This window comes from Notolepis coatsorum (assembly GCF_963971535.1).
Source record: "Notolepis coatsorum genome assembly, chromosome: 6".
Taxonomy (NCBI): Eukaryota; Metazoa; Chordata; class Actinopteri; order Aulopiformes; family Paralepididae; genus Notolepis; species Notolepis coatsorum.
Window position 1 is genome coordinate 178,637,189 of NC_140170.1, and position 26,846 is coordinate 178,664,034.

The following is a 26,846-nucleotide window of genomic DNA, read 5'->3' on the forward strand; positions in this document are numbered from 1 at the left end:
ACTATTTGTTCATAGTGCGTATATATACTGCGCTACTAAAGTAGGACTTTCTTTTCAGTCCAGTTTCTTACCCTCCAATAGAGTCACAGACGTAAAGCCTCCCCGCGACGCCACGTGTGGGAGTAAGGCCAAGTTCGCCTACCATCGGTATTGAGACATCGTGTATATTAATATTTGAATAGTCATATTTGGCACTATATCGTCGAGTTGGACGTAGTCTATTAAGCTAATAATAGTCTGTTAATATATAGTGCTTCGTGCGGTGAGAATACTACCGTAGTCAGTACCCCATCGTTTCGGGCAGAGAACTGGCTGCTTACCCAGGGTGGTTGACCCCATGTGAAGCTGCACCCGAGGAGCCCCAGAGCCGACGAGCGAGTGGACCTGTATACCGGATTATTCTACCGACGACAGCCCGCCTTCCCAGGCACGGATTATGCTTTGTATACTTTGATTATTCCATGGATAAAGACCCCCGACACTGCCGTGTGTTGGAACCCCCCCCCCTGGAGAGGACGCAAGGTGAGGAGACGCTCTGCAAGACGAGGTCGCTTCACGTCTCTCCCCCGTGGACCGGAGAGAGCCGGCCCACAAAGAGTCCACCTGCTTTCATCTGTGGTCCAAGGATCGCCGGCGCATTGAACGGCACTACAGTGGGTTCACCTGGGATACCCTTGGCCGGACGAGGCAGCCGGATTCTACCCCCCCCCCCCCCCTCCTACTCCTGTCGGCTTACAAGCGACCGGATTAACCCCCCCTTAGTGTATCTAGTATATAATCATTAAAGTATCATTGCTGTTATTCCTTAACTATTCCAGGTCGTATATTTACCACCTGCGCCATCAGAGATTGGACATTCTCTATTGATATACCGACGAATACTCTTTGCCATAAAAGTGCATACTATTTCAATTCATAAATGTAATTAAGTGATTAAGTGCTTGCTCTACACACCATTGCTGTGTAGTAATAAACGCATACTTCGACTTCGTACATTTGTGTTGGATCCGTTTCATCTACGTGAGTGTTTATGATAATATATTTATGCCGTGTACTGGGTGGCCGAATATTAAGTACAAAGGTAGTGGTAGTAAGTATCATATCTAGTAATACAGTCAGGGAATTGTACCCCTCAGTTACAGTTATTATTAGTTCAAGTTTATTTTTTATTTCTCAGACCAAAATACAGAATACTTTATAATGAAATGCTTGTTTCTTATTAGATTGGGGGTCCCTATGTGTAGTGCTGGGTATTATTTGAAAATGTTTAATACCGGTAAGTAACAATACGATACCTGGGATTCGATACAGATATTCAATATGATAGGACGATACCTGGGATTCGATACAGATATTCAATATGATACTACTTTGTGTACTACTGTGTAGTTATGTGTTGTGTGAGCCATGTGTCCTATGTGTCTGTATCTTGTTTCTGGTGGGTTCCTATGTGACAGTAGCACTAGTATTTTGTTTCTGGTGGGTTCCTATGTGACAGTAGCACTAGTATTTTGTTTCTGGTGGGTTCCTATGTGACAGTAGCACTAGTATTTTGTTTTTCCGGTGGGTTCCTATGTGACAGTAGCACTAGTATTTTGTTTCTGGTGGGTTCCTATGTGACAGTAGCACTAGTATTTTGTTTCTGGTGGGTTCCTATGCGACAGTAGCACTAGTATCTTGTTTCTGGTGGGTTCCTATGTGACCGTAGCACTAGTATTTTGTTTCTGGTGGGTTCCTATGTGACAGTAGCACTAGTATTTTGTTTCTGGTGGGTTCCTATGTGACAGTAGCACTAGTATTTTGTTTCCGGTGGGTTCCTATGCGACAGTAGCACTAGTACATTTACATTTAGTCATTTAGCTGATTTAGTTGTTTGTTCTACAAATTAAAACCTTGTATTTGCTGAAGACAGTGTGCAGGATCAGCTATTAACCCTTTCACTACCACAGGCTAACCTTTTGTGGTGTGGTAGTGAAAGGGTTCAACCTTTGTGGTGTGGTAGTCAAAGTGTTAACCCTTTGTGGTGTGGTCAGGGGCGTAGCTGGGGGGGGGGGGGGTAGCTTAGGATGATTCCAAGGGCCCAGCACTGAGGGGGGCCCCAAAAAAAAATTTTTTTTTTTTACTAGACATCACTCAGGTGTATTATTGATGCTCTCATTGATACTATGTTTGTTTCTGAAGTGTTTTGTTTTCTGCAGGTGCTGAACTGCTGATCCGAATGTATAGGTAAAAACCATATTATGCGTTTATCAATAAAAAAATGGCAAAAAAAAATTGCTCGCGCGCTCGCATTCACTGGGGGCCTACAAATACATTCTTTCATGGGGCCCAGAAACTGGAGCTACACCCCTGGGTGTGGTAGTGAAAGCGTTAACCCTTTGTGGTGTGGTAGTGAAAGGGTTCAACCTTCTGTAGTGTGGTAGCGAAAAGGTTCAACCTTTGTGGTGTGCAGTGGTGCAGTCGTAATATGGGAACTGGTAACACGCCACGTGCACGCGCGGGTACGTGCATGCGCACAGAACTGATTTATACACACACACGCGCATATACGCAAGCGCAATCTTTCTATAATACAAGCTCTTCTTGCTCTCTATTTGTGTGAATGTGCGCGTGGAAAGCTGGCGCACAGCACAGACGCTTGATTCAATATCATAAGCAGCAGGTAGACCCCCATCACGAATTCCGAGCCACATTAGTATTCACCTCCACTGCCTGTGTCACACAGAATGAAGGGGGAGATGCATTCAGATAGCCAACACCCAGACACTTAAGTCTACCTGCGCTTTTTGTTATGTAAAACGGTGGCCGGGTACTTAGTCACAACGAATGGATACAGCGCATTTTTGTGTGCGCGTACACATCCGTGCGCGATCGCGCGTACTTCTGCCTCAGTGATCTGGTAACACGGCGTGTAACCGCGTGTGACCACGACTGCACCACTGGTGGTGTGGTAGTGAAAGGTTAACCTTATGTGGTGTGGTAGTGAAAGGGTTCAACCTTTGTGGTGTGGTAGTGAAAGGTTAACCTTATGTGGTGTGGTAGTGAGTGTTAACCCTTTGTGGTGTGGTAGTGACAGGGTTAACCCTTTGTGGTGTGGTAGTGAAAGGTTAACCTTCTGTGGTGTGGTAGTGAAAGTGTTAACCCTTTGTGGTGTGGTAGTGAAAGGGTTCAACCTTTGTGGTGTGGTAGTGAAAGCGTTACCATTTGTGGTGTGGTAGTGAAAGGGTTCAACCTTTGTGGTGTGGTTAAAAATGTTAACCCTTTGTGGTGTGGTAGTGAAAGGGTTCAACCTTTGTGGTGTGGTAGTGAAAGGGTTAAACAACTCAAAAACACGGCTTCTACTAAACCTCAACCCAGGAGCCTCCGGACCGGACCGACATCATCACAAAACGACACAAAACTACTTTCTCGTCGTCGCACATTTTATTTTCAACATAGAGAATGTGGAACATAGTGGAATATTTTAAATAATTTATATATCTTTATGACACGTATATCAAAGACATGATAGTAGTACACTATGAACGAGGAATGGGTTCCGAGTGTAGGCGGTCTCAGCGGTGGTGGTGGTGGTGGCGTCAGGCACAGACGGAGATGGGGTGGCTGAGACCACTGAAGTAAGACTTTTCCCTGTCGCTCATCAGCTGGAAGTGGAGCGGCTGCTGACAGAAGGTGCACTCTGCCGAGGAGTGAGGCTGCAGCTCCAGACCCACCTCCTTCCAGGTGGTCAGCAGCTTCTCTGAGGGGGGAGAGAGAGAGGCGTGTCAGACCAGTGTTGCTATACGAGATATATACGTCGGGAGGCTTTATGACAGAGGCCTTGCGCAGTGCGTTTGTGTAGCTGTTGTTCCAACATGCAACCTGCCTACAACCATCGGTAACCACTTTCAAAAAGGAAATGCCTCATTTCTGTGCAGTGGTAATAATAATAATTAGTGCCGTCAGGCGATTAAAAATGTTTATCTAATTAATTACAGGATTTGTAATTAATTAATCCAATTAATGGCATTTTAATCGCATAACCATTTTATGCCTGATATTCTATAATCATATTTCAAATTGCATGTGTCCGGATGGCAGAATTCAGTACTGTATCTACAAAACCTTCCGTTTAATCATCTTCCATCTATTAATTTGCTTAGACTTTTCAGGTCTGGTCAATTTGAGCATGGTGTTATTCACAGTAAAAGATTACAACTATTTAATTGATATCCTCATTTGGTTCATTACAATTTACTCAAGCCTAGTAACAGACACAGTAACATTCCCTGAGATCCATAGATGTCCCTAGAATCAGATACCAAGAACATGCAAATGGACCATATAAAAAAAAAAGTCTGTAAATGTGTATTCTACGTTCTTATGGAATGAATGAGATTTAAATTTAAATTAAAATCTTTTTTTCGTAATTAATATGAGTAAATTTTCATAACGCAGTCATTTGCTGTGTAATTAATTAATCAATCTAATTAACGCGATAAACCGACAGCCCTAATAATAATAACTTTATTTATATAGCACCCCCCCCCCCCCCCCCCCCCTGGAACAGCCAGTCCCCCAAACATCAATCAATCCACAGTTTATGTGTCGTGTAGACGACATGGGCGCCGAACAGTTCTCTCACCGACAAAGTACGTCATCATCTGCGGGGTGTGGTGGGGCGTGGGCGCGATGCGCAGCATCTCACCCCCCCGGGCCACCGTGGGGTAGTTGATGGCCTGGACGTAGATGTTGTGACGACTCATCATGATGTCACACACCTCCGTGTTCTTCTCCGCGTCAGACACCTGTCAATCAAACCAATCAGACACAATTAAAAACGACGATGAAGACCGATAAGCACCATAACAAAACAACTCGTTTTGACTCGACGGAACCCGTTGAAAAGGATCTTTAAAATAGCTTCTTAAAAGTGGTGCTGTCATGGCAACACGATATCCATAGCAACCAATAGCCAGGTTTCATTTGTTAAGTGGGACTGTGTGTGTGTGTGTGTGTGTGTGTGTGTGTGTGTGTGTGTGTGTCCTACCCTGACAGGTATGATGTGACTAGTAGGACCATAGATATCTATAGAACACTAGATAGCTTAAGGCGGAGTCACCAGCGTCACTGAACCGCCGCCATCTTGCCAGGGGCAGCCTTGAGTGAGTGAGCTGCACAGACAAAAATACTCATAACTCACTGAAATATTGGCGGATTTACAAACGGGTTGGTTTGCTATAAACATCAAAGATGTAGTTATGATACTGCATAATTATTAAAAAAAGAAATTAAGATGTTTTTTTTACAAACCGCTTGAATCATAGCCACGTTAATAATGTTTGTAATAAACCAAACCGTTTGTAAATCCGTCAATATTTCAGCGAGTTATGAGTATTTTTGTCTGTGCAGCTCACTCAAGGCTGCCCCTGGCAAGATGGCGGCGGTTCAGTGACGTCGCTCTCCATTGGCCGGCAGCGCGGGCAAGCTATCTAGTGTTCTATATATATATCTATGAGTAGGACAGTATGTCTCTCACCCTGACAGGTATGATATGACTGGGACAGTGGACCACAGGAAGTCCAGAGTCCAGCAGCATCTGCCGCAGCAGCTTGACGTTGCGCTGGTGTTTGCGTCTCAGCGCGCGCCCCTCCTCCCCCTTGAGCGTCTGGATGGACTGCCGCGCGCCCGCCAGCAGCATGGGGGGCAGGGAGGTGGTGAAGATGAAGCCCGCGGCGTAGGAACGCACCGTGTCCACCAGGGCGGCGGTGCTGGCGATGTAGCCGCCCACACAGCCGAACGCCTTGCCTGGAGGGAGAGAGGAGACCGAGAGACACGATTAGCCAGGGGGTCAACTTTACATTACGGTTACTAAACCATGTACTTATTGTGTTACTATACTAGCACTAAACTCTTAGGACCATTCACTACTGCTACTACACTATGTATTAGGGCTGACCCCGATTAGTCGAATAGTCGACTAATCGATCGAAAAGGAGCTGGACTGCCAACCTTAGTCGAAAAAAATATATATATATATTTTTTTATCATTCTTTCCAAAAGCAAAAGAGGCCCAGAAGCGTGGCTAACGCTAATGGTTCACATACCAGCGAGGCGAACTGCCTAAGAAAACGGGCACAGAGGCACTGAAAGAGGAGTTCACACACTAGACATATCAAGATGCATCAGTGGACCAACTGCATGATTTCGCAGAGGACAAGAAGCCTTCAGTCGACTTCTTCAGACATTAAGCACCCCCCACAGCCCAAATGAAATGACCCCCCCCCCCCCCCCCCCAAATTATATATATGTAAAAATAAATTGCATTGGGGGGTAGTCGACTACCGGCAAATTTCGGCCAATCAAAGTCGAGTATACAAATCCTTGGTCGGGGACAGGCCTACTATGTATTATTAGATCATATCTGTTATGAGAGAATGTGTATTATGTGAGAATATGTATTATTATTATATGTATTATGTGAAGCCTTGATAGAGCCCACTGTGGAGAGCCTGCAGTTTCCGCTCGGTCGCCCTGCTCTCTGAGAGAAGTGCCTCTCGACACAGTGGACCACTGAGAGGAGCCCTCAGGACAGAAGCCTCAGCGGCTTCACACCTCGACAAGAGGCCCGGGTTGCCTAGCAACAGAGGAACAGCAGAGGATAGGGTGACAACAGAGAGAGAGCAGATGATAGGGTGACGCAACACAGAGCAGATGATAGGGTGACACAACAGAGAGAGAGCAGATGATAGGGTGACACAACACAGAGCAGATGATAGGGTGACACAACAGAGAGAGAGCAGATGATAGGGTGACACAACACAGAGCAGATGATAGGGTGACACAACACAGAGCAGATGATAGGGTGACAACACAGAGAGAGCAGATGATAGGGTGACACAACACAGAGAGCAGATGATAGGGTGACACAACACAGAGCAGATGATAGGGTGACACAACACAGAGAACAGATGATAGGGTGACAACACAGAGAGAGCAGATGATAGGGTGACACAACACAGAGAACAGATGATAGGGTGACACAACACAGAGAGCAGATGATAGGGTGACACAACAGAGAGAGCAGATGATAGGGTGACACAACACACAGAGCAGATGATAGGGTGACACAACAGAGAGAGCAGATGATAGGGTGACACAACACACAGAGCAGATGATAGGGTGACACAACACAGAGAACAGATGATAGGGTGACACAACACAGAGAGAGCAGATGATAGGGTGACACAACACAGAGAGAGCAGATGATAGGGTGACACAACACAGAGAACAGATGATAGGGTGACACAACACAGAGAGCAGATGATAGGGTGACACAACACAGAGAGCAGATGATAGGGTGACACAACAGAGAGAGCAGATGATAGGGTGACACAACACAGAGAGCAGATGATAGGGTGACACAACACACAGAGCAGATGATAGGGTGACACAACACAGAGAACAGATGATAGGGTGACACAACACAGAGAGAGCAGATGATAGGGTGACACAACACAGAGAGAGCAGATGATAGGGTGACACAACACAGAGAGCAGATGATAGGGTGACACAACACAGAGAGCAGATGATAGGGTGACACAACAGAGAGAGCAGATGATAGGGTGACACAACAGAGAGAGCAGATGATAGGGTGACACAACACAGAGAGAGCAGATGATAGGGTGACACAACACAGAGAGAGCAGATGATAGGGTGACACAACACAGAGAGAACAGATGATAGGGTGACACAACAGAGAGAGCAGATGATAGGGTGACACAACACAGAGAGCAGATGATAGGGTGACACAACACAGAGAGCAGATGATAGGGTGACACAACACAGAGAGCAGATGATAGGGTGACACAACAGAGAGAACAGATGATAGGGTGACACAACAGAGAGAACAGATGATAGGGTGACACAACACAGAGAGAACAGATGATAGGGTGACACAACAGAGAGAGCAGATGATAGGGTGACACAACACAGAGAGCAGATGATAGGGTGACACAACACAGAGAGCAGATGATAGGGTGACACAACACAGAGAGCAGATGATAGGGTGACACAACAGAGAGAGCAGATGATAGGGTGACACAACAGAGAGAACAGATGATAGGGTGACACAACAGAGAGAGCAGATGATAGGGTGACACAACAGAGAGAGCAGATGATAGGGTGACACAACAGAGAGAACAGATGATAGGGTGACACAACACAGAGAGCAGATGATAGGGTGACACAACAGAGAGAGCAGATGATAGGGTGACACAACAGAGAGAGCAGATGATAGGGTGACACAACAGAGAGTGCAGATGATAGGGTGACACAACACAGAGAGAGCAGATGATAGGGTGACACAACAGAGAGAGCAGATGATAGGGTGACACAACAGAGAGAGCAGATGATAGGGTGACACAACACAGAGAGCAGATGATAGGGTGACACAACACAGAGCAGATGATAGGGTGACACAACACAGAGCAGATGATAGGGTGACACAACACACAGAGAGCAGATGATAGGGTGACACAACACAACACAAAGAGCAGATGATAGGGTGACACAACAGAGAACAGATGATAGGGTGACACAACAGAGAACAGATGATAGGGTGACACAACACAGAGAGAGCAGATGATAGGGTGACACAACAGAGAACAGATGATAGGGTGACAACACAGAGAGCAGATGATAGGGTGACACAACACAGAGAGAGCAGATGATAGGGTGACACAACACACAGAGAGCAGATGATAGGGTGACACAACACAACACAAAGAGCAGATGATAGGGTGACACAACACAGAGAGCAGATGATAGGGTGACACAACACAGAGAACAGATGATAGGGTGACACAACACAGAGAGAGCAGATGATAGGGTGACACAACAGAGAACAGATGATAGGGTGACACAACAGAGAGAGCAGATGATAGGGTGACACAACAGAGAACAGATGATAGGGTGACAACACAGAGAGCAGATGATAGGGTGACACAACACAGAGAGAGCAGATGATAGGGTGACACAACACAGAGAGAGCAGATGATAGGGTGACACAACACAGAGAGAGCAGATGATAGGGTGACACAACACAGAGAGAGCAGATGATAGGGTGACACAACACAGAGAGAGCAGATGATAGGGTGACAACAGAGAGAGCAGATGATAGGGTGACACAACACAGAGAGCAGATGATAGGGTGACACAACACAGAGCAGATGATAGGGTGACACAACACAGAGAGCAGATGATAGGGTGACACAACACATAGAGCAGATGATAGGGTGACACAACAGAGAGAGCAGATGATAGGGTGACACAACACAGAGAGTGCAGATGATAGGGTGACACAACACAGAGAGTGCAGATGATAGGGTGACACAACACAGAGAACAGATGATAGGGTGATAAAACCCTGAGTCACTGACCTAGTGTTCCCGAGATGATGTCCATCTTGTGCATGATGCCGTCTCGGTCTCCGATGCCGCCGCCCCGCGCGCCGTACAGCCCCACGGCGTGCACCTCGTCGACGAAGGTGATGGCCCCGAACTCGTGGGCCACATCGCACATCTCCCCCAGCGGACACACGGCGCCTGGAGCACGGAGAGGTGGTGGAAGGAGAGGACAGAGAGAGAGACACAAGTCGCCATTTAGCAGGAATGGGGACCAGTATAGAACAACAGAACAGCAGGCACCTAAGAGGTTGGACATTGAACGATATGGCTGGCTTTCATTGTGATTATAAACAGTAGGGCTGTCCCCGACTAAGGATTTGGATGGTCGACTAGGATTGGCCAAAATGTGCCGTTATTCGACTATTGGTCCAAAAAAAAAAAATGTTTTATCATTCCATTGGGGCTGCAGGGGGTGGTTAATGTCTGAAGGAGACGACTGAAGGCTTCTTGTCCTCTGCAAAAGCATGCAATTGGTCCACTGATGGATACATCTTGATATTTGTCTAGTCTAGTGTGTTCATTAGATGGGTGAAATCCTCTTTCAGTGCCTCTGTGCCTGTTTTCTTAGGCAGTTAGCCTCTGGTATGCGTGCCATTAGTGTTAGCCACGCTTCTAGGCCTCTTTTCTTTAGGAAAGAATGATAAAAATAAAAATATATATATATTTTTTTATTATTTCGAGTAAGAGGTTGGCCAGTCGACTACGGCTCCTTTCGACCGATTAGTCGACTAATCGATTAATAGGGGTCAGCCCTAATAAACAGGATACGTAAGTATTGTAAACAATTAATGGCCTTTAAAGTGGTGTTTGGTTTGGAAGTTCGGCTGTGGGGCCTATTTGGTGAAACAGATATGTCCTGGAGGCCTTTTCCTAGACGGAGAGGTTGAAGTCGCTAAGCGACCGGGGATGACGTGTCTCCTACACGAGATTAGAGCCTCGAGGTCGCTAGGCGACGAGGCGAGTTAGATGGAGCTCCAAGGACGGAGCCAAATTCCTTAAAGATAACGGAAAAGCTGTGAGGCAGCACAGACGGAGAGGCCCGGTTGTTTTCTCGATACAGAGAGGGAGACGGCCGAGGTCTCTCCCCAGGAGAGAGAGAGAGAGGGGCGAGGCCAAACAGACGGAGAGAGAGAGAGAGAGAGAGAGAGAGAGAGAGAGGGGCGAGGCCGAACAGAGAGAGAGAGAGAGAGAGAGAGAGAGAGAGGGGCGAGGCCGAACAGACAGAGAAAACGAGACAGATTTAAAGACCTTTTAAGACTTTATTTGTCCTAATTTCATTTAGTTAGAGACCTCTTTATGTAAATAAACGCCCTTTTGATATAAAATTAACAAGTTCAGTGTACGCCTGTTGGTGAATGCACCCGGGGAGAGCTGGCGTATTTCAGACTTAGGGGGCGGAAGGATGGAATTCCACCACGAAAACGATTTCCTCAATGGAACAACAAAACACAACCCCCCCCCCCCCCCCCAACGGAATGTACACATGGTTTCATCCTCTGGACGATTGGCGGAGTTCTTGATACAAGGACTAACACGAAGACGACAAATTGACCTATTCAACTATTCCGTTTTATACTGGTCCCATTCCTTCTGCTAAATGGTGACTCATCCTCGCTCTTTTGTTCCCTCCCTTCCATCATCTCAGGAAACAGGCTGCAATTTGTACAGATAGGCGAGTATAAATCAACATGTATGAACATTACTTGTGGAGTCACACGAGGGTCAGCTTTAGGCCCAAAACCGTTCATTTTGTACATAAATTATATATATGACTGGACTAGGGACACCCGCATGATGATTATGTATGTATAACGTTGACAGTAAGGTAGTTATTTTAAGTTAGATTTGATCAAAACGAAGGTAAATACTTATGTTGTATATGAGGAACTTGAAGGTAATTATTTATGCGTATATATGATGAACACACTATTCACTACTTTAAGAAAGTGTTTACTTCCTTCCTACTCCTTTTCAGACATGCAATGTGTATTTATTTAATTTACGGAGTGTTTGTTTTATACGTTTACTGTTCATGTTATTGGTTATTCTTTTTTGTGAGTTTGTTTTGTTTCTTTCATGTTCAAAATAAAATCTATTCCATTACAAGGATGGATCAGAATATACCATCAAAATAATCCAGAAGGAAAAACCTGACAACGTCTCTGGCCTTTAGCCAACGCTACTTCAGAAACATCTGCGTGGGGCAGTGAGCCGTACGGACAGGATGTCGGGAAGGGGCGGGTTTGACGTAATCCTGCTACACTCTGTTGACTTTATCCGATGACTCTATGAAAGCAGAAAGGTTGTAGTACGAACATAATGACATCACCGACTCCAACCGTGACCAACAGGCCTGGGAGCAGTGACGCACTACAGTACACTAACTTTTTTTTTTGTATATCTACTTTTTTCTCCCATTTTTCTATTTTTCTCCCATCCCAATTTCGTATCGTCCAATTCTACCCTCCCCTGTCTCGAACGCTGTTAGGCCATGCCTCCCACAAGCCGGCTGCAATGTGGACTAAGCCTTGCATCATGTGTCCCCTCCGGTACTCGAGGAAGCAGCCGTCGCATCTTTTCACCTGCACAGCGCGATCTCTCAGCGGCGGGGGTCTGCGTGTGGGAGGGCACGCCGCCCCCGTCGCTTCCTGATTCTGCTGCGCAGGCGCAACAACCGACCTGTAGGAGTCGCTGTCCACAACGTCCGATCCCCACCCACCAGCTTCCCACCCCCTAACACTGCCAATTGTATTAGTATGAACGACCAGCCAAGCTGATAGCAATGTGGAGAGCTGGGCCTTGCCCACTACACCACCTAGCCACCCCACTACAGACACTTCTAAACCACCACAGTACCCTACAGACACTTCTAAACCACCGTAGTTCCATACATACACTTCTAAACCACCATAGTTCCATACATACACTTCTAAACCCCTATGGTACACTACAGACACTCAAAAGTCCAGACAATAATTTGCATATCAAATATCTCCCATTCCATATGTTGTGTTGGGTTCCCATTTGGACTACAGAGTGGATCTTTAAGAAAAGATGATAACCTAGGACTGACCATCCATGGAGTGGACCGTCTCAAAGGCCACTATCTTGGGCTTGGTGGGGTCTCCTCTCTGGAGCAGCTCTCTCAGGTGAGACACCTCGTTGTGACGGAAGATGAACTTCTTTGCGCCACTGTTTCTGATACCCTGGATCATAGAGGCGTGGTTCCCCGCGTCAGAGTAGATCTCACAACCTAGAGACAGGGAGAGAGAGAGACTTAATAAGAGAGTTAAGGGTCTTATATAAACCCTGGTTGGTTAGGGTTAGTTAAGTGTCTTATATAAACCCTGGTTAGGGTTAGTTAATGTTTTTACCAGGAAGCATCTTAGCCAGGGTGAAGAGTGTGGAGTCGTTGGCTACGAAGCAGGAGGTGAAGAGGAGCGCCGCGTCCTTCCCGTGGAGGTCTGCCAACTCCTTCTCCAGCTCCACGTGGAACTTGCTGGTCCCAGAGATGTTCCTGGTCCCACCCGCCCCGGAGCCATGCTTCTTTAACGTGTCCCTGGAATACACAAACAACACGCAGAGCGTTTAACATGACAGATGTCTCTGCCAGAATCTCTGAAAGGACAAGAAGATAGATACCAGTTTCCTCTCCGTGCGTCGAGTAGACAGCTATCTGGCTGCATTTTAGCCTAGCTTAGCACAATGAATGGAAGCGGACATGACTGGGTAGCCTTCGGGAGAGGTGTTAGTTGGACATCTACCCAGTCATGTCCGCTTCAATTCATTGTGCTAAGCTAACATGCAGCCAGATAGCTTTCTACTCTACTAATTTCGCAAAATGTTGGGAGTTTTCCTTGAAGACAAATGTCTTTATCCGTAGACAGCGGACGAGGATTTGTAACATAAGACATTCAGACAAGACACGTACATTTACAGAAATGAGGTTAACATGTCAACAGAAATTAGTGTGTTGTATGTGGATGGTCCCGACGGTTTCTCTACTCAGCCCCCGATAACCCGATGATTCAAAACATCTAGATTTTAACGAGACTTCAGACACCTTGATTTTAACGAGACACGCAGAGACTTCAGACACCTTGATTTTAACGAGACACGCAGAGACACAGGCAGGCAGTAACACGTTCTGCTGGAAGATAGACATCACACCTTTACTGGAACTAACGAGGAAGAGGAAGAAGACGGGGGACCAGGAACAACACACTGGGGACGGGCATTTGAATCAATATTCAAATAATCTATTAAAGGATGTTGGTGAACCGAGCAGCAGCCTCATAATGTGATCCCCTCACCTTCACCTAGGGCTGGGCGATATGGCCAAAAATAATATCGCGATAATGATATCGATAACAAAATCATATCACGCAATATCGATAATTATCGATATTGTTATAAGTATCAAAGTATTTTTTTTTCATTTTTTTTAACAACAGATTTATGTTTATTTTGCAGCAATTCTTTGTCGTTGCCGCCATCTTTAGTGTTACATCCCCTCACACTCCAGTTCTCAGGCTGCAGCTGGTTTGAAAGTGAAAGTAAACAGACTTCTCTGCTGGCTGTGGCTCCAGGGGAGTTGAACAGTTCTGGCTCTGCTAGTTTATTTTCTATCTCTTGGCGCTTTTTTGGTGGACAAACCACCGCACATGTGCACCGTGACTCGTGACTGGAGTCTAGCTCAGACGGTTTCAAACTGTATTTTACATTAGAAAGCAAACAAAATAAATGGACAAGAGAAAAATAAATCTCAATTTGGTCAGTATTGTCATTTGGACAAGCAAAGCCATTACTTTAAGTTGCAGGCAAGAAAGACAAGTCTCTCCACTGTCTCTGGGTTTAAAAAAAAAATAAAACAAATATATATATATTTTTTCCGATATCGATTATTAAAATATATCGCGATAATTATCGTTATCGTTATATCGCCCAGCCCTACCTTCACCATATAAAGAATCATGATTACCACCGTTTCCCATGTATTAGTCGAATAAATAAGGAAACCAAATGCAAATCTGTTCAGTTCATTGAACATAGAAGAAAAGAAATAAATCCGAGCTGAACTCAGGTCAGTCGACACAAACGTTCTGGAATATTCCAGTAAAAGACGATTATCATCATAGGGTTGTTTTTTCCGCGAAAACGAGTGATTTTCAAAATGCTATCAAACGGAAATGAAGCGATAAAAAAACAATCTGCCTTGACAATGTTGACTGGAAAATGAGTCTTTGATAAGCGACGGGCAGATTAGACACATAGCCATAATTTAAAACATAGATTAGGCGATATTAAGTTAACATTGGAGTGGGTTTGGGCATCAAGGGGGTAAAAAGGAAAACACGGCGTGACATCCAAAGTGTTAACAGACACTCACATGATGGACTGGATGACCATGAGGTTATTAACAGACACTCACATGATGGACTGGATGACCTTGGGGTGCCTGCTCATCCCCAGGTAGTCGTTGCTGCACCAGACGGACACCTCTCGCTTGTCGTCCAGACGCTGGGTGTAGTCGTCGGCCATGGGGAACACGCTGGCCAGCCGGTTCACCGTCTTAAACACCCGGTAGGTGTGGTCGCTCTTCTTCTCCTCGATCTTCTTCTCAAAGAACTCGTCGTAGTGGAAGTCGGACACTGTCAAGACACAGGGAGAGGTGGTCAGGTTTCTACTGTACTGACCTGTGTGTGTTTTATTCACCGTCAGACAGGGAGAGGTGGTCAGGTTTCTACTGTACTGACCTGTGTGTGTTTTATTCACTGTCAGACAGGGAGAGGTGGTCAGGTTTCTACTGTACTGACCTGTGTGTGTTTTATTCACTGTCAGACAGGGAGAGGTGGTCAGGTTTCTACTGTACTGACCTGTGTGTGTTTTATTCACTGTCAGACAGGGAGAGGTGGTCAGGTTTCTACTGTACTGACCTGTGTGTGTTTTATTCACCGTCAGACAGGGAGAGGTGGTCAGGTTTCTACTGTACTGTTATGATTAGGGGTGTAACAATTAGGGCTGTCGTAAATACTTCGAAGCTTCGTTCGATGGGCATGGGATTCGAATATGAAAATAAAATTCGAATATATTAAAAAAAAAAAAATTTCTTATGCAAAATCAACTCTGCCTCTCTTTGTTAATTACAACAAGCAATGCCGTTTGTTATTTAAAATGGAGGTTGGATTCGGCACTGACAGATTTGTGTTCATTGTGCTGCTTTTATAAAGCCTCAAATGACGGCTTACAATATCTCATGAAAGCAAAGTGTTTCGTTTTGTTTGTAATCTCGAAGCTTCGAATTAAAATCGAATATCGGCCCCGAAGCTTCGAATTCCAAAAAAAGATTTGAAGGTAAGCCCTAGTAACAATGTATCGATCCTAAGGTCGAATCGGATCATGAATATTGAATCGTTGCCTGAAGAATCGTAATCGAATCGAAGTGGGGTCAAATATTTACACCCCTATTATTGACCTATAGTCCATTCACGCGGAGTGAATCAGTTCCCCCAGCCACATTTGTGTATTAAAATTTTTGGGGGGAATTAACTGATCGAAAATCGTGGTCAAATGAAGAGATTTCATGATGCATTGAATCGTTGCCTGAATAATCGTAATCGAATGGAAATGGGGTCAAATATTTACACCCCTAGTTATGATACAATACGATGGGATATCGAAAAATATCGATTTTTCTATACATATCAATTCTGAATATTTAAAACGGTTTCAATACTCATTTCCTGCAATATCGATATTTAATTATTCATAAAAAAATGTATCTTTTTCTTTTCTTTTTTTATAAGGAAGTTGCATTGTTCATTTCAATACCTGTAATAGTACAGTAGTCCACACACACATGTGCATTCAGTTAAGTTGGAATATGAAAGTTGGAATATGACTGTAATACAAACAGTTCAGTTTGTCAGGTACATGCAACACAGATTACAGTGTTTACACAGCATATGTGTGTAGGTTTTTAGATAACAGGTATTAGGGGTATATCCTGTATAAGACATTGGTATAAATGGTAATTTCGTTGGATATACACTGTATATTAATGCTTGTGTATCTTATCGTGTGTTGTCATGTTTGTTTATATGTGTGTTTAAAAAATAAAAAAAAAAAAAGATTACAGTGTTTACATCTGTCTGCTTGAGAAAATACCATGTTCTGCAATGAAAATTATTGAAGTGAGATGAACAGACTGAACTTTATTTGATTAGATAAAACACTACTTTGCAGTTGAAAAAAGGTAATAAATAAAATGTGATTTAATTTTTTTTTTCCACATGTTATGATGAATTGAAAATGGGGGACCCTGATGTAAACAAGACTAAAGTCTTTCTCTGGTCTGCATCCCCTTAACAATTGTGTGTATTGAGCTGTACTGTATTGTACCCATTCTGCAATCTGTTAATACAATTTGCAATCAATCAATCTGTTATGCTTAACACGCAGTACTATTAACTTTACTTAATTTCTAAGATTATATCATTTAGTTATTTTTATATGTGTGATCTAAAGATAAACAAAGGGTTTTAAAAGTGTTATATTTATCTTCTCTTATAGTACCAGAGAGAAGCTGAGGAGAAAAGAATACTTTTCAAGGTATGGTATCGAAGTTCCAGTATCGTGACAACACTAAATGAGATCATACGACATGATACAATATGATGCCATACGACATGATGCCATACCATATGATGCCATACCATACGATGCCATACGACATGATGCCATACGACATGATGCCATACCATACAATATGATGCCATACCATACGATATGATGCCATACCATACGACATGATGCCATAGTACCATACAATATGATGCCATACAATACTATGGATCTTTATTTATCCCCGTGGGGAAGCCATTTCTTATGCTGATGCAAATTTCTGGAGTGGTTAAAAACACACGCTGCCAAAAACAAAAAAGGGAAGCATCCGGAACAGTTGGTTCTGACATGGATCACCATGGCAACAACTGAAACAGCCCCCCCCAGTCTCCCTTTAAATCACCATAGCAACTATAGTGTCCACATCAGACTCCGCATGACGTCTCTTAATTACACAATGACTCATTCAGCAACTAGAACCAAGGGACTCACAGCTGCCCGGCAGGTTGTCCTGCAGGAGGTGAGACACTCTCTTGGGTCTCTGTTTCAACAGAGTCCTCATCAGAGCCACGCGGTCCCCCGCGCCCGACACACCGCCGCTGCTGGCCAGGGAGGGCTGCAGCTGGGCTGGGCACACGTCTGGGGACACAGGCGGCACAGGTCAGGGGCCAGGTCCGCTCTGGTCATCGCAGTCTCTAGTCTTCTCTAGTCTTCTCTAGTCGTCTGTCTCTAGTCGTCTCTAGTCGTCTCTAGTCGTCCGTCTCTAGTCGTCTCTGTCGTCTCCAGTCGTCCGTCTCTAGTCGTCTCTAGTCAGTCTCTAGTCGTCCCAGTCTCTAGTCGTCTGTCTCTAGTCGTCTCTAGTCGTCCGTCTCTAGTCGTCTCTAGTCGTCTGTCTCTAGTCGTCTCTAGTCGTCTCTAGTCGTCTGTCTCTAGTCGTCTGTCTCTAGTCGTCTCTAGTCGTCTGTCTCTAGTCGTCTGTCTCTAGTCGTCTCTAGTCGTCTGTCTCTAGTCGTCTGTCTCTAGTCGTCTGTCTCTAGTCGTCTGTCTCTAGTCGTCTGTCTCTAGTCGTCTCTAGTCGTCTGTCTCTAGTCGTCTCTAGTCGTCTGTCTCTAGTCGTCTGTCTCTAGTCGTCTGTCTCTAGTCGTCTGTCTCTAGTAGTCTGTCTCTAGTCATCTGTCTCTAGTCGTCTCTAGTCGTCTGTCTCTAGTCATCTGTCTCTAGTCGTCTCTAGTCGTCTGTCTCTAGTCGTCTGTCTCTAGTCGTCTGTCTCTAGTCGTCTGTCTCTAGTCGTGTGTCTCTAGTCGTCTCTAGTCGTCTGTCTCTAGTCGTGTCCTACCCTTCTGGACGGTGCGTATCTCCTGGACGTCCTCCTGAAGGTGCAGGCTGACCTGACGCACCACGCTGCTGTTCTTCTGACTCATCTCAGCTGCCAGGAACGGACACTTGGAGGCCCCCGCCTGGCCTGGGGGAGGGGCAGGGTGGTCCTGAGGTAGAGCGACCCCCTGTTGGGAGACTGGAGGAGGGGAAGAGAGGAGGGAGAAAAGACAAGGAGAGGAGAGAAGAGAGGAGATGATAGGAGAGATGAAGGAAGAGAGGAGGGCATAGAAGAGGAGGGGAGAGGGTCTTTAGAGCCAGAGCAGCACACATCCAATCCCACTGAAGTGATTTCTAAACGTGTTTAGGTGAAACCCACGTCACGGGGGTCTCCATGTCATGCCATGTCTCTCACCCTGGGTCGCAGGTGCAGCCTCCTGCTGGGAGGAAGAGGGGGCGGAGCTCAGAGCTCTGACCAGCTGGGGGGCCAGGGGCCTGGAGGCCAGGTCCATCATGACGGGGCAGCGCTGGGCGTACATCACCACAGACGTCCTGGCCTGCTGGAAGAAGGCCTGGGGGACGCGGGACAGGAAGGGACAGCGACGAACCACTACGTCCATTATCACCGTCTCAAGACCTGGAGAAGACGAGATGTCAAGAAGAGTCAAATCAATATACATTTATGCAACCAAGAGACAGTTACTATTACTTATTATTAGGGGTGGAACCGACGGTTCACGAAATCCATGGTTCGGTTCGTATCACGGTTTTGTGGTTACGGTTTTCGGTTCGACGTGCGTTGTGTTGTACAAACCGTCCTAACGTTATGGCAAGATGTGTGTAGGTAGGCCTATGTAATGTTAATGGCTATGTTTTTAAAGTCGTAATGAAGATTATATTGCGCTTGCCATTTCTTTTTTTTTAATCCACTTTTTCTCCCATTTTCTATTTTTCTCCCATCCCAATTTCGTATCGTCCAATTCAACCCTCCCCCGTCTCGAACGCCGTTTCTTGCCTCCCACAAGCCGGCTGCAATGTGGACTAGGTCATACATAGCACGAGTCCCCTCCGATACTCGAGGTAGCAGCAGTCGCATCTTTTCACCTGCGCGGCGCGATCTTTCAGTGTCAGGGGTCTGCGCTTTGGAGGGACGCCGCCCCCGTCGCTTCCTGATTCTACTGCGCAGGCGCACCAACCGACCTGTAGGAGTCGCTGTCCACAACGTCCGATCCCCACCCCTCAGTTTTCCCTAATACTGCCAATTGTATTAGTACGGACGACCAGCCAAACTGAAAACAATGTGGCGAGCTGGGCTCGAACCCAGCGTCTCCAGCATTGGTGGTGAGTGCCTTGCCCACTGCACCACCTAGCCGCCCTATTGCGCTTGCCATTTCCACAAACTGACTAGCACCTGCTGCCTGCAGCCAGCGCTCACCTCTCCCGCCTCCGTGCCAAATTAAGGTTTTTTTGCGCATCCCCTGAACCGAACAATGCACAGACGCCCCCAAACTGTGGAGGTTGTGCCGAACGGTGTACGGTTCGAATGCGTACCGTTCCACCCCTAGTTACTATGACTCAATACATGATATACATTTACACAACCAAGACAGTTACTTTGAGTCAATATACATTTACACAACCAAGAGAGTTACTATGACTCAATATACATTTACACAACTACGACAGTCAACAGTGCTGCTTGTCCAGTGGCCTGGGAGAGGATGCAATGACAGTTTTAATACAATGTTAAAGCGGCACTGGGTAGTTTTGAGAAGAAGAAGAATCTATAATAACTAGTTACAAATGCTTCAATATCGTTTATAATTTCAACACAAATCCAAGAAATCAGCTTTGAAACAATGTGAACCAACATGTATTATTAGGAAAGAGTATTTTCTTCTACTGGTCTCTTTTCATTCGAACATGCAGTCATTGGGTGTCCTGTCCTAGTTGCCCGATTACTTTTACCAACAGATTTCCAGTTCCGCGTTCGCGTTCTGCGATCTGATTGGCCACTGACGTTTCTGGTCGTGTGACATCTGCGCCAATCGTGTGACGCCTAGTTTATCACCGGTTAAGCTTAGGCACTCTTTCGAAGTTGGTTAAGGTTAGAGTTTTGTCTTAGAGCAGGGCGATAGAACACCAGCCCTGATTCCAAACTCTAACCTTAACACTTTGGATGCCCAACCCGAGTTTTCTCAGGTTTACCCCCCCGCGGGTTGAATGCCCATAACGAGAATATTCGTTTTTTTTTTTTAATTAGCGATCTGAATTCATATTTCATCAACCGAGTCTACCGTTGGTAAAACAGCCACTCCAGGCGCTCAGATGTGGAAAAAAGCGCCCCCTATCGTCTCCCAGATGGTAATTCACCATTTTGGATTGGACTCAATAAAAAGGCATGAGAAAAAAAGACCCGGACTCCACATTTTACTTCTCACGCATGTGACCGGAGTCGATCAGCTTCATTCTGGACCCTCAGAGCAGCGGGGATTATGTGTTGTACAGTATACGCAGTGGATCAATAAAAGGATCGATTTTCGGAATGGCGATCAGGAATTGGAATAATCAATTTGGATACCATCTGATCTCAGGTAAGGAATCTATTTTACTAGTATTAGGATAATCAGACCCGTTTTCACGGATATATAAGCTTTTTCTTTTTTTTGTGATATGGCTGTTTGACTCTAAGAGCGATCAGGAACTGAGAGAATCGATTTTCAGCGGGCGGCACTAGCGTGCACACGTACACAGACATATACTATCGATAATCTAGCGTTTATTTGAAAACGATTCATAAATAGGCCGACAAATGACAACGTCCTAGAATATTACAGTACGGAGGTGGAATCCTCTTTTCTTTCGTGAAAACGAGGAGTTTTCTAAATGCTATGAAACGGAAATGAACCGATAAAAAAACATCTTCTTCAACAATGTTGACTGGAAATAGGTCATTGATAATGCGACGGGCAGATTAGACACATAATTTAAAACATAGATTAGGCGATATTAATGCTAACATTGAGGTGGATGTGGGCATTCAAGCACTAAATGTGCGCCCCCTGCTGGGCATTCAAAGTGTTAAACAACTTCGAAAGAGTCGCCTAAGCTTAACCAGTGATAAACTAGGCGTTAGGTAGTTTGCAGGCTGTTAGAGGCGGAAATGGGCGCGTCACGCGATTGGGGGCGCACGCACAACATGTCACATGACCAGAAACGTCAGTGGCCAATCAGATTGCACCAGAAACGTCAGTGGCCAATCAGATCGCAGAACTGGAAATCCGTTGGTAAAAAAACTAGACGAGTCCTAGTTAGATAACTCACAACATTCTCACACTTTTATTTTGAAGGCAACCCCCAGCAGACGCGAAGCCGCACAACATGAGCGATGTTAACGTTACCCTGGAACGCATGTTATGGCCACAGCGTTATATTCCTCTCTCCCTGGTTGGATAGCTAACGTAGCATCAGCTAGCTAGCTCCCTGCCACAGGTGATACAACAGGTGATGCTGTGTGAGGGCGACCAAGCACCAGTGTTTGTTTACAGCCGTCTTTGTGACATAACACGTCGTTTGCTTGGAATAATCTGAAATAAGAGAGAACACTTTGTGGAATATTTTCTCAATATTTTGTGTGTTGTACAATGCACAACTTCTTAACCCTTTCACTGTACCATACTACCAAAGGGTTAACCCTTTCACCGAGACAATACAGAAGGTTAACCCTTTCACTGCCACACGACAAAGGGTTAACCCCTTTCACTACAGCAGGTTAACCCTTTCACTACCACACTACAGACGGTTGTGGTAGTGAAAGGGTTAAATGTCAAATAGACATCTTGATCTCTGAGAATCTGTACCGAGTGTTAAAACCAAGTATGGTGGTCGACCGATTACTCGTGCCTATATTTGACATTTTGCGATAACGGGCACCGTGCCCGAGCTCCCGAGGCAACATTATAATTAGCCAGGCTATGATGAGACTTAAAGTGGTAGTGATTTCCATTCTGCCTGCTTGGTTGGCAGTGATAGATCTCTCCAGCCTTGGACAATTCACAACATGTTCTCCGTTATTAAATGACTTGTGTTTAAATTCAGACGTTTCTCTCTCATTCGTTATTAATAAACCACTTGTTGCGTTTAAACACGTTTCTCTGTTATTAAACGACTTGTGTTTAAAATCAGACACGTTTCTCTCTCATTGTTATTAAACTACTCTACCCTCACCTACAGCAACGATGAGTTTACAATCAACAGAAAAGACTTAATAAACAAACATTCACATAATACAATAAAAATAAACACAACAAAATTGGTTAAAACAGTCACAAGTTGACACAGTGATCCGAAATCGTTCTCTTAAACTCTGCAAATGTTGGAAGAAGTAACCTCCAACTTGGAGGTCATTCCAAGTCCATCAATGTGAAAGGCTGATGTTCCAAGTTCAGAGCAGTGAGAGCACCAAACTCTAATGTGCATCGCTGTGGCCGGGGGTCCTATACTCCAGTATAGAGGAGTTAATCCTACAGGCTATAGGTCTCCCTCTTGGCATGGAGCCAGGTCTATATTCCTAGACAGCAAAATTCCAGGAACCCCCTTCCCCGCTGGTGAAACAGCCGACGGCCACGGCACGCACGCTACAGTATTCTCAAAACACTGATTTCTGGGATGTAGCTCACAGAATAACAAGATCACGAAAGGGTAAATAAACGGGTTCAACTTTCCCAGATGACCTTGTACCTAAAAATAATCTTTCAATGAGTCACCGGTACCAGACTTTCATGTCTCCCGACTACCATTACGGCCACCTCTATTACACGCATATCTACAGTTATACATTGTAAATGGGAAATATAATATATTCCACGACAACATCCACAACTATTCAACATGTATTAAATTAACATCTCTATTTAAACACTGTGATCTGGAGTCTGGACAACGCTAAACCAGCAGGAAACAGGAATGATTATTATTAGTGATGACTGGAGGTTGTGCAAGAAAACAAAAAAAAAAAAAAAAAAAATCACGTTCTTGCGTCACAACTTTCCCAGAACCCAGAAACACGGATTAGTCTGAATATTAAAAAAAATATCACAGATTATGAACCATAAGAAGAACGGTTTGATTTGGTTTTACAATCTGACTGAGATGATGGTCAGGTCATTATTGGAGAATTTAAGACCTTGATCAATAAATCGTTGTTGACCAAGTTGTACGTGTGTTTTAATTGATTTGTTATACTTGCTTGTCTACCCTCGTCTTGTTGTCTTATTGTTGTGGTTTTATAGGCTAACGTCACTGATTCCTATGCTGTGTTTATGTATGCGCATCCCTGTATCATGTAAACTCAACATAACTGCAAATGAGGGAAACTTCAGTTGCTTTTTTTTTAGTATAAATGACGGTTCGAAATGGTGACTAGTTTACTGATTAAACTCTTTATTCAGAATAGTTCTGCAGGTCAGTTGGTTAACTAGCTGACAGACTTAGAAACAAGGATTACACTGATATTATAATAATAACAATGATAACAATACTGATATTATAACAATGATAATACTACTGATATTATAATAATAACAATGATAATACTACTGATATTATAATAATAACACTGATAATAATACTGATATAATAATAACAATACTGATATTGTGAGATTATAATAATAACAATGATAATAATACTGATATAATAATAACAATGATAACAATGCTGATATTATAATAATAACAATAACTAATAATAATAATACATTATATGTCCAATCCCCCCCCCCCCCCCCCCCCACCCAACCTCCTCCAATGTACAGTTTATACGTCAAATGTATATACTTTTTTTTCGGGACTCTTTTTGTATCACAAACAGTACTGTATTTGCAAATCTGGTATGTCATAAATGTATAGATGTAGCAGTACTGTCTATCTGTATGTCATGTATGTTATATATGTTATGATGAATTGAAAATGGGGGACCCTGATGTAAACAAGACGAACGTCTTTCTCAGGTCTGCATCCCCTTAACAATTGTATGTATTGAGCTGTACTATACTGTACCCATTCTGCAATCTGTTAATAAAGTTTTCAATCAATCAATCAGTACATGTCTAACGTTACAGTCATGCATCTGATGATCACGACATCATGGAGAAATAGGAAAGTCTGGATCTGAAAACGGGCATGATGTCGAGCAGGAATAACAGAACTGCGTTCAACAAGCCAACATTATGATCAAACACTGAATGTTTACAACTTTTATGAACTCACCACCGCTCCACACACTGAGTTCACCTTGTTGTTATTAACCCTCTAACCCCTGTAGTTAAGGTCCACCTTAACCTCCCCTGTAGTGAGCAGCAGGCTAAGGTTAGCTAAGCTAGGAGGAGATGGCGATGTGTAGAAACTCACCCACTCGGCGCAAAAGCCAATCTTCTTGCCCACGGGCTGGTCGGTAGGAAAACTAAATGTTATAGTCTGAATGTAAACAGTTGACTTGAAGTCGTCCTTGTTCCTCTGGGAGCGGCGCCGGGGGAGAGGAGGAGGAATGATACTCTTCGTTATCCTGCACTGAGGACGAACGGAAGGACAGCGCTGAGACACCGGCTTATAAGAAACTAGGCGATTGGGAACTCTCGCGAGAGGTCGGAGACAAACGCGTCAGACGGTTCCTCCCAGGTGGGTTTTTTTTTCAACAAAAGACTCACCTTTTGACTACATGCGACTCATTGTTTCCAGGAAGTTCACGTCTTCCTTAATAGGACAACTTGGTCCAAATTTAAAATGATCTCGGGTTCTCAAACTTTTTCATGTCAAGAACCCCCAAATAAACACATCATAGTAGGCCAGGGTGAGATTTTGTTCCAGGGACCCCCATCGGAGAAGATATTTGTTGTTAGATATGAATTGTTCCAGAATGCCATAACTGTATATATACAGTAGGTGAGGAGATTAATAGTCAGTCATTATTGAATAGTCAAACAGTGAATAGTCAGTCATTGTTATACATTCTTTCATTGTTCTAACTTCTAGTGAATAACATTTGAATGAAATTAAACTATTCCCCATTTTTCTGGGGACCCCATGGAACCCTGATGTTATTGCTGTCTGATATTGTGGTGGGTCTGTTTGGTGTTGTGGTGGGTCTGTTTGGTGTTGTGCTGGGTCTGTTTGGTGTTGTGCTGGGTCTGTTTGGTGTTGTGCTGGGTCTGTTTGGTGTTGTGCTGGGTCTGTTTGGTGTTGTGGTGGGTCTGTTTGGTGTTGTGCTGGGTCTGTTTGGTGTTGTGCTGGGTCTGTTTGGTGTTGTGCTGGGTCTGTTTGGTGTTGTGGTGGGTCTGTTTGGTGTTGTGGTGGGTTTGATTGATTGATTGAAAAGTTTATTAACAGATTGCAGAATGGGTACAATACAGTACAGCTCAATACACACAATTGTTAAGGGGATGCAGACCAGAGAAAGACTTTTGTCTTGTTTTCATCAGGGTCCCCCATTTTCAATTCATCATAACATATAAGACATGACATACAGATAGACAGTACTGTTACATCTAGACATTTATGACATACCAGATTTACAAATACAGTACTGTTTGTGATACAAAAAATAGTCTAAAAAAGAGAGTATATACATTTGACAAAGAAACTGTACATTGGAGGAGGTTGGGTTTGATTGATTGATTGATTGATTGATTGATTGATTGATTGATTGACTGATTGAAAATCTGTTTGATATTGTGGTGGGTCTGTTTGATATTGTGGTCTGTCTGATATTGTGGTGGGTCTGTTTGATATTGTGGTCTGTCTGATATTGTGGTGGGTCTGTTTGAGGTTGTGGTGGGTCTGTTTGATATTGTGGTGGGTCTGTTTGATATTGTGGTCTGTCTGATATTGTGGTGGGTCTGTTTGATATTGTGGTTTGTCTGATATTGTGGTGGATCTGTTTGATATTGTGGTGGGTCTGTCTGATATTGTGGTGGATTGATTGATTGATTGATTGATTGGTTGAAAAGTTTATTAACAGATTGCAGAATGGGTACAGTACAGTACAGCTCAATACATACAATTGTTAAGGGGATGCAGACCAGAGAAAGACTTTCGTCTTGTTTACATCAGGGTCCCCCATTTTCAATTCATCATAACATATATGACATACATGACATACAGATCAGTACAGGATCTGTTTGATATTGTGGTCTGTCTGATATTGTGGTGGATCTGTTTGATATTGTGGTCTCTCTGATATTGTGGTGGGTCTGTTTGATATTGTGGTGGTCTATCTGATATTATGGTGGGTCTTCTCTGAGACAATAATAATAATAATAATAATAATAATAATAATAATAATAATAATAATAATAATAATAATAATAATAATAATAATAATAATAATAACACACACACTCCAAGATTTCAAGACTAATTGCTGTCCAAGTGTGACCCCTAGTGTCAAAACACAGGCATTGAGGTG

At 44.2% G+C, this 26,846-nt stretch overlaps 1 protein-coding gene across 1 annotated transcript; it reads right to left on the reverse strand.

The window, feature by feature from the left end:
• Window positions 1–3,413: 3,413 nt before the first annotated feature.
• On the reverse strand, window positions 3,414–24,963 carry alas1 (aminolevulinate, delta-, synthase 1). Its single transcript, XM_084317744.1, has 11 exons — window positions 24,794–24,963; window positions 18,799–19,020; window positions 18,406–18,582; window positions 17,562–17,708; window positions 14,878–15,097; window positions 12,821–13,005; window positions 12,520–12,699; window positions 9,420–9,584; window positions 5,519–5,787; window positions 4,625–4,787; window positions 3,414–3,739 (listed from the first exon to the last, which is right to left on the reverse strand). The coding sequence occupies exons 2-11, from the start codon at window positions 19,001–19,003 to the stop codon at window positions 3,579–3,581; spliced, it is 1,872 nt and encodes a 623-aa protein (XP_084173870.1). The 5' UTR covers window positions 19,004–19,020; window positions 24,794–24,963; the 3' UTR covers window positions 3,414–3,578.
• Between the last annotated feature and the right edge of the window lie 1,883 nt (window positions 24,964–26,846).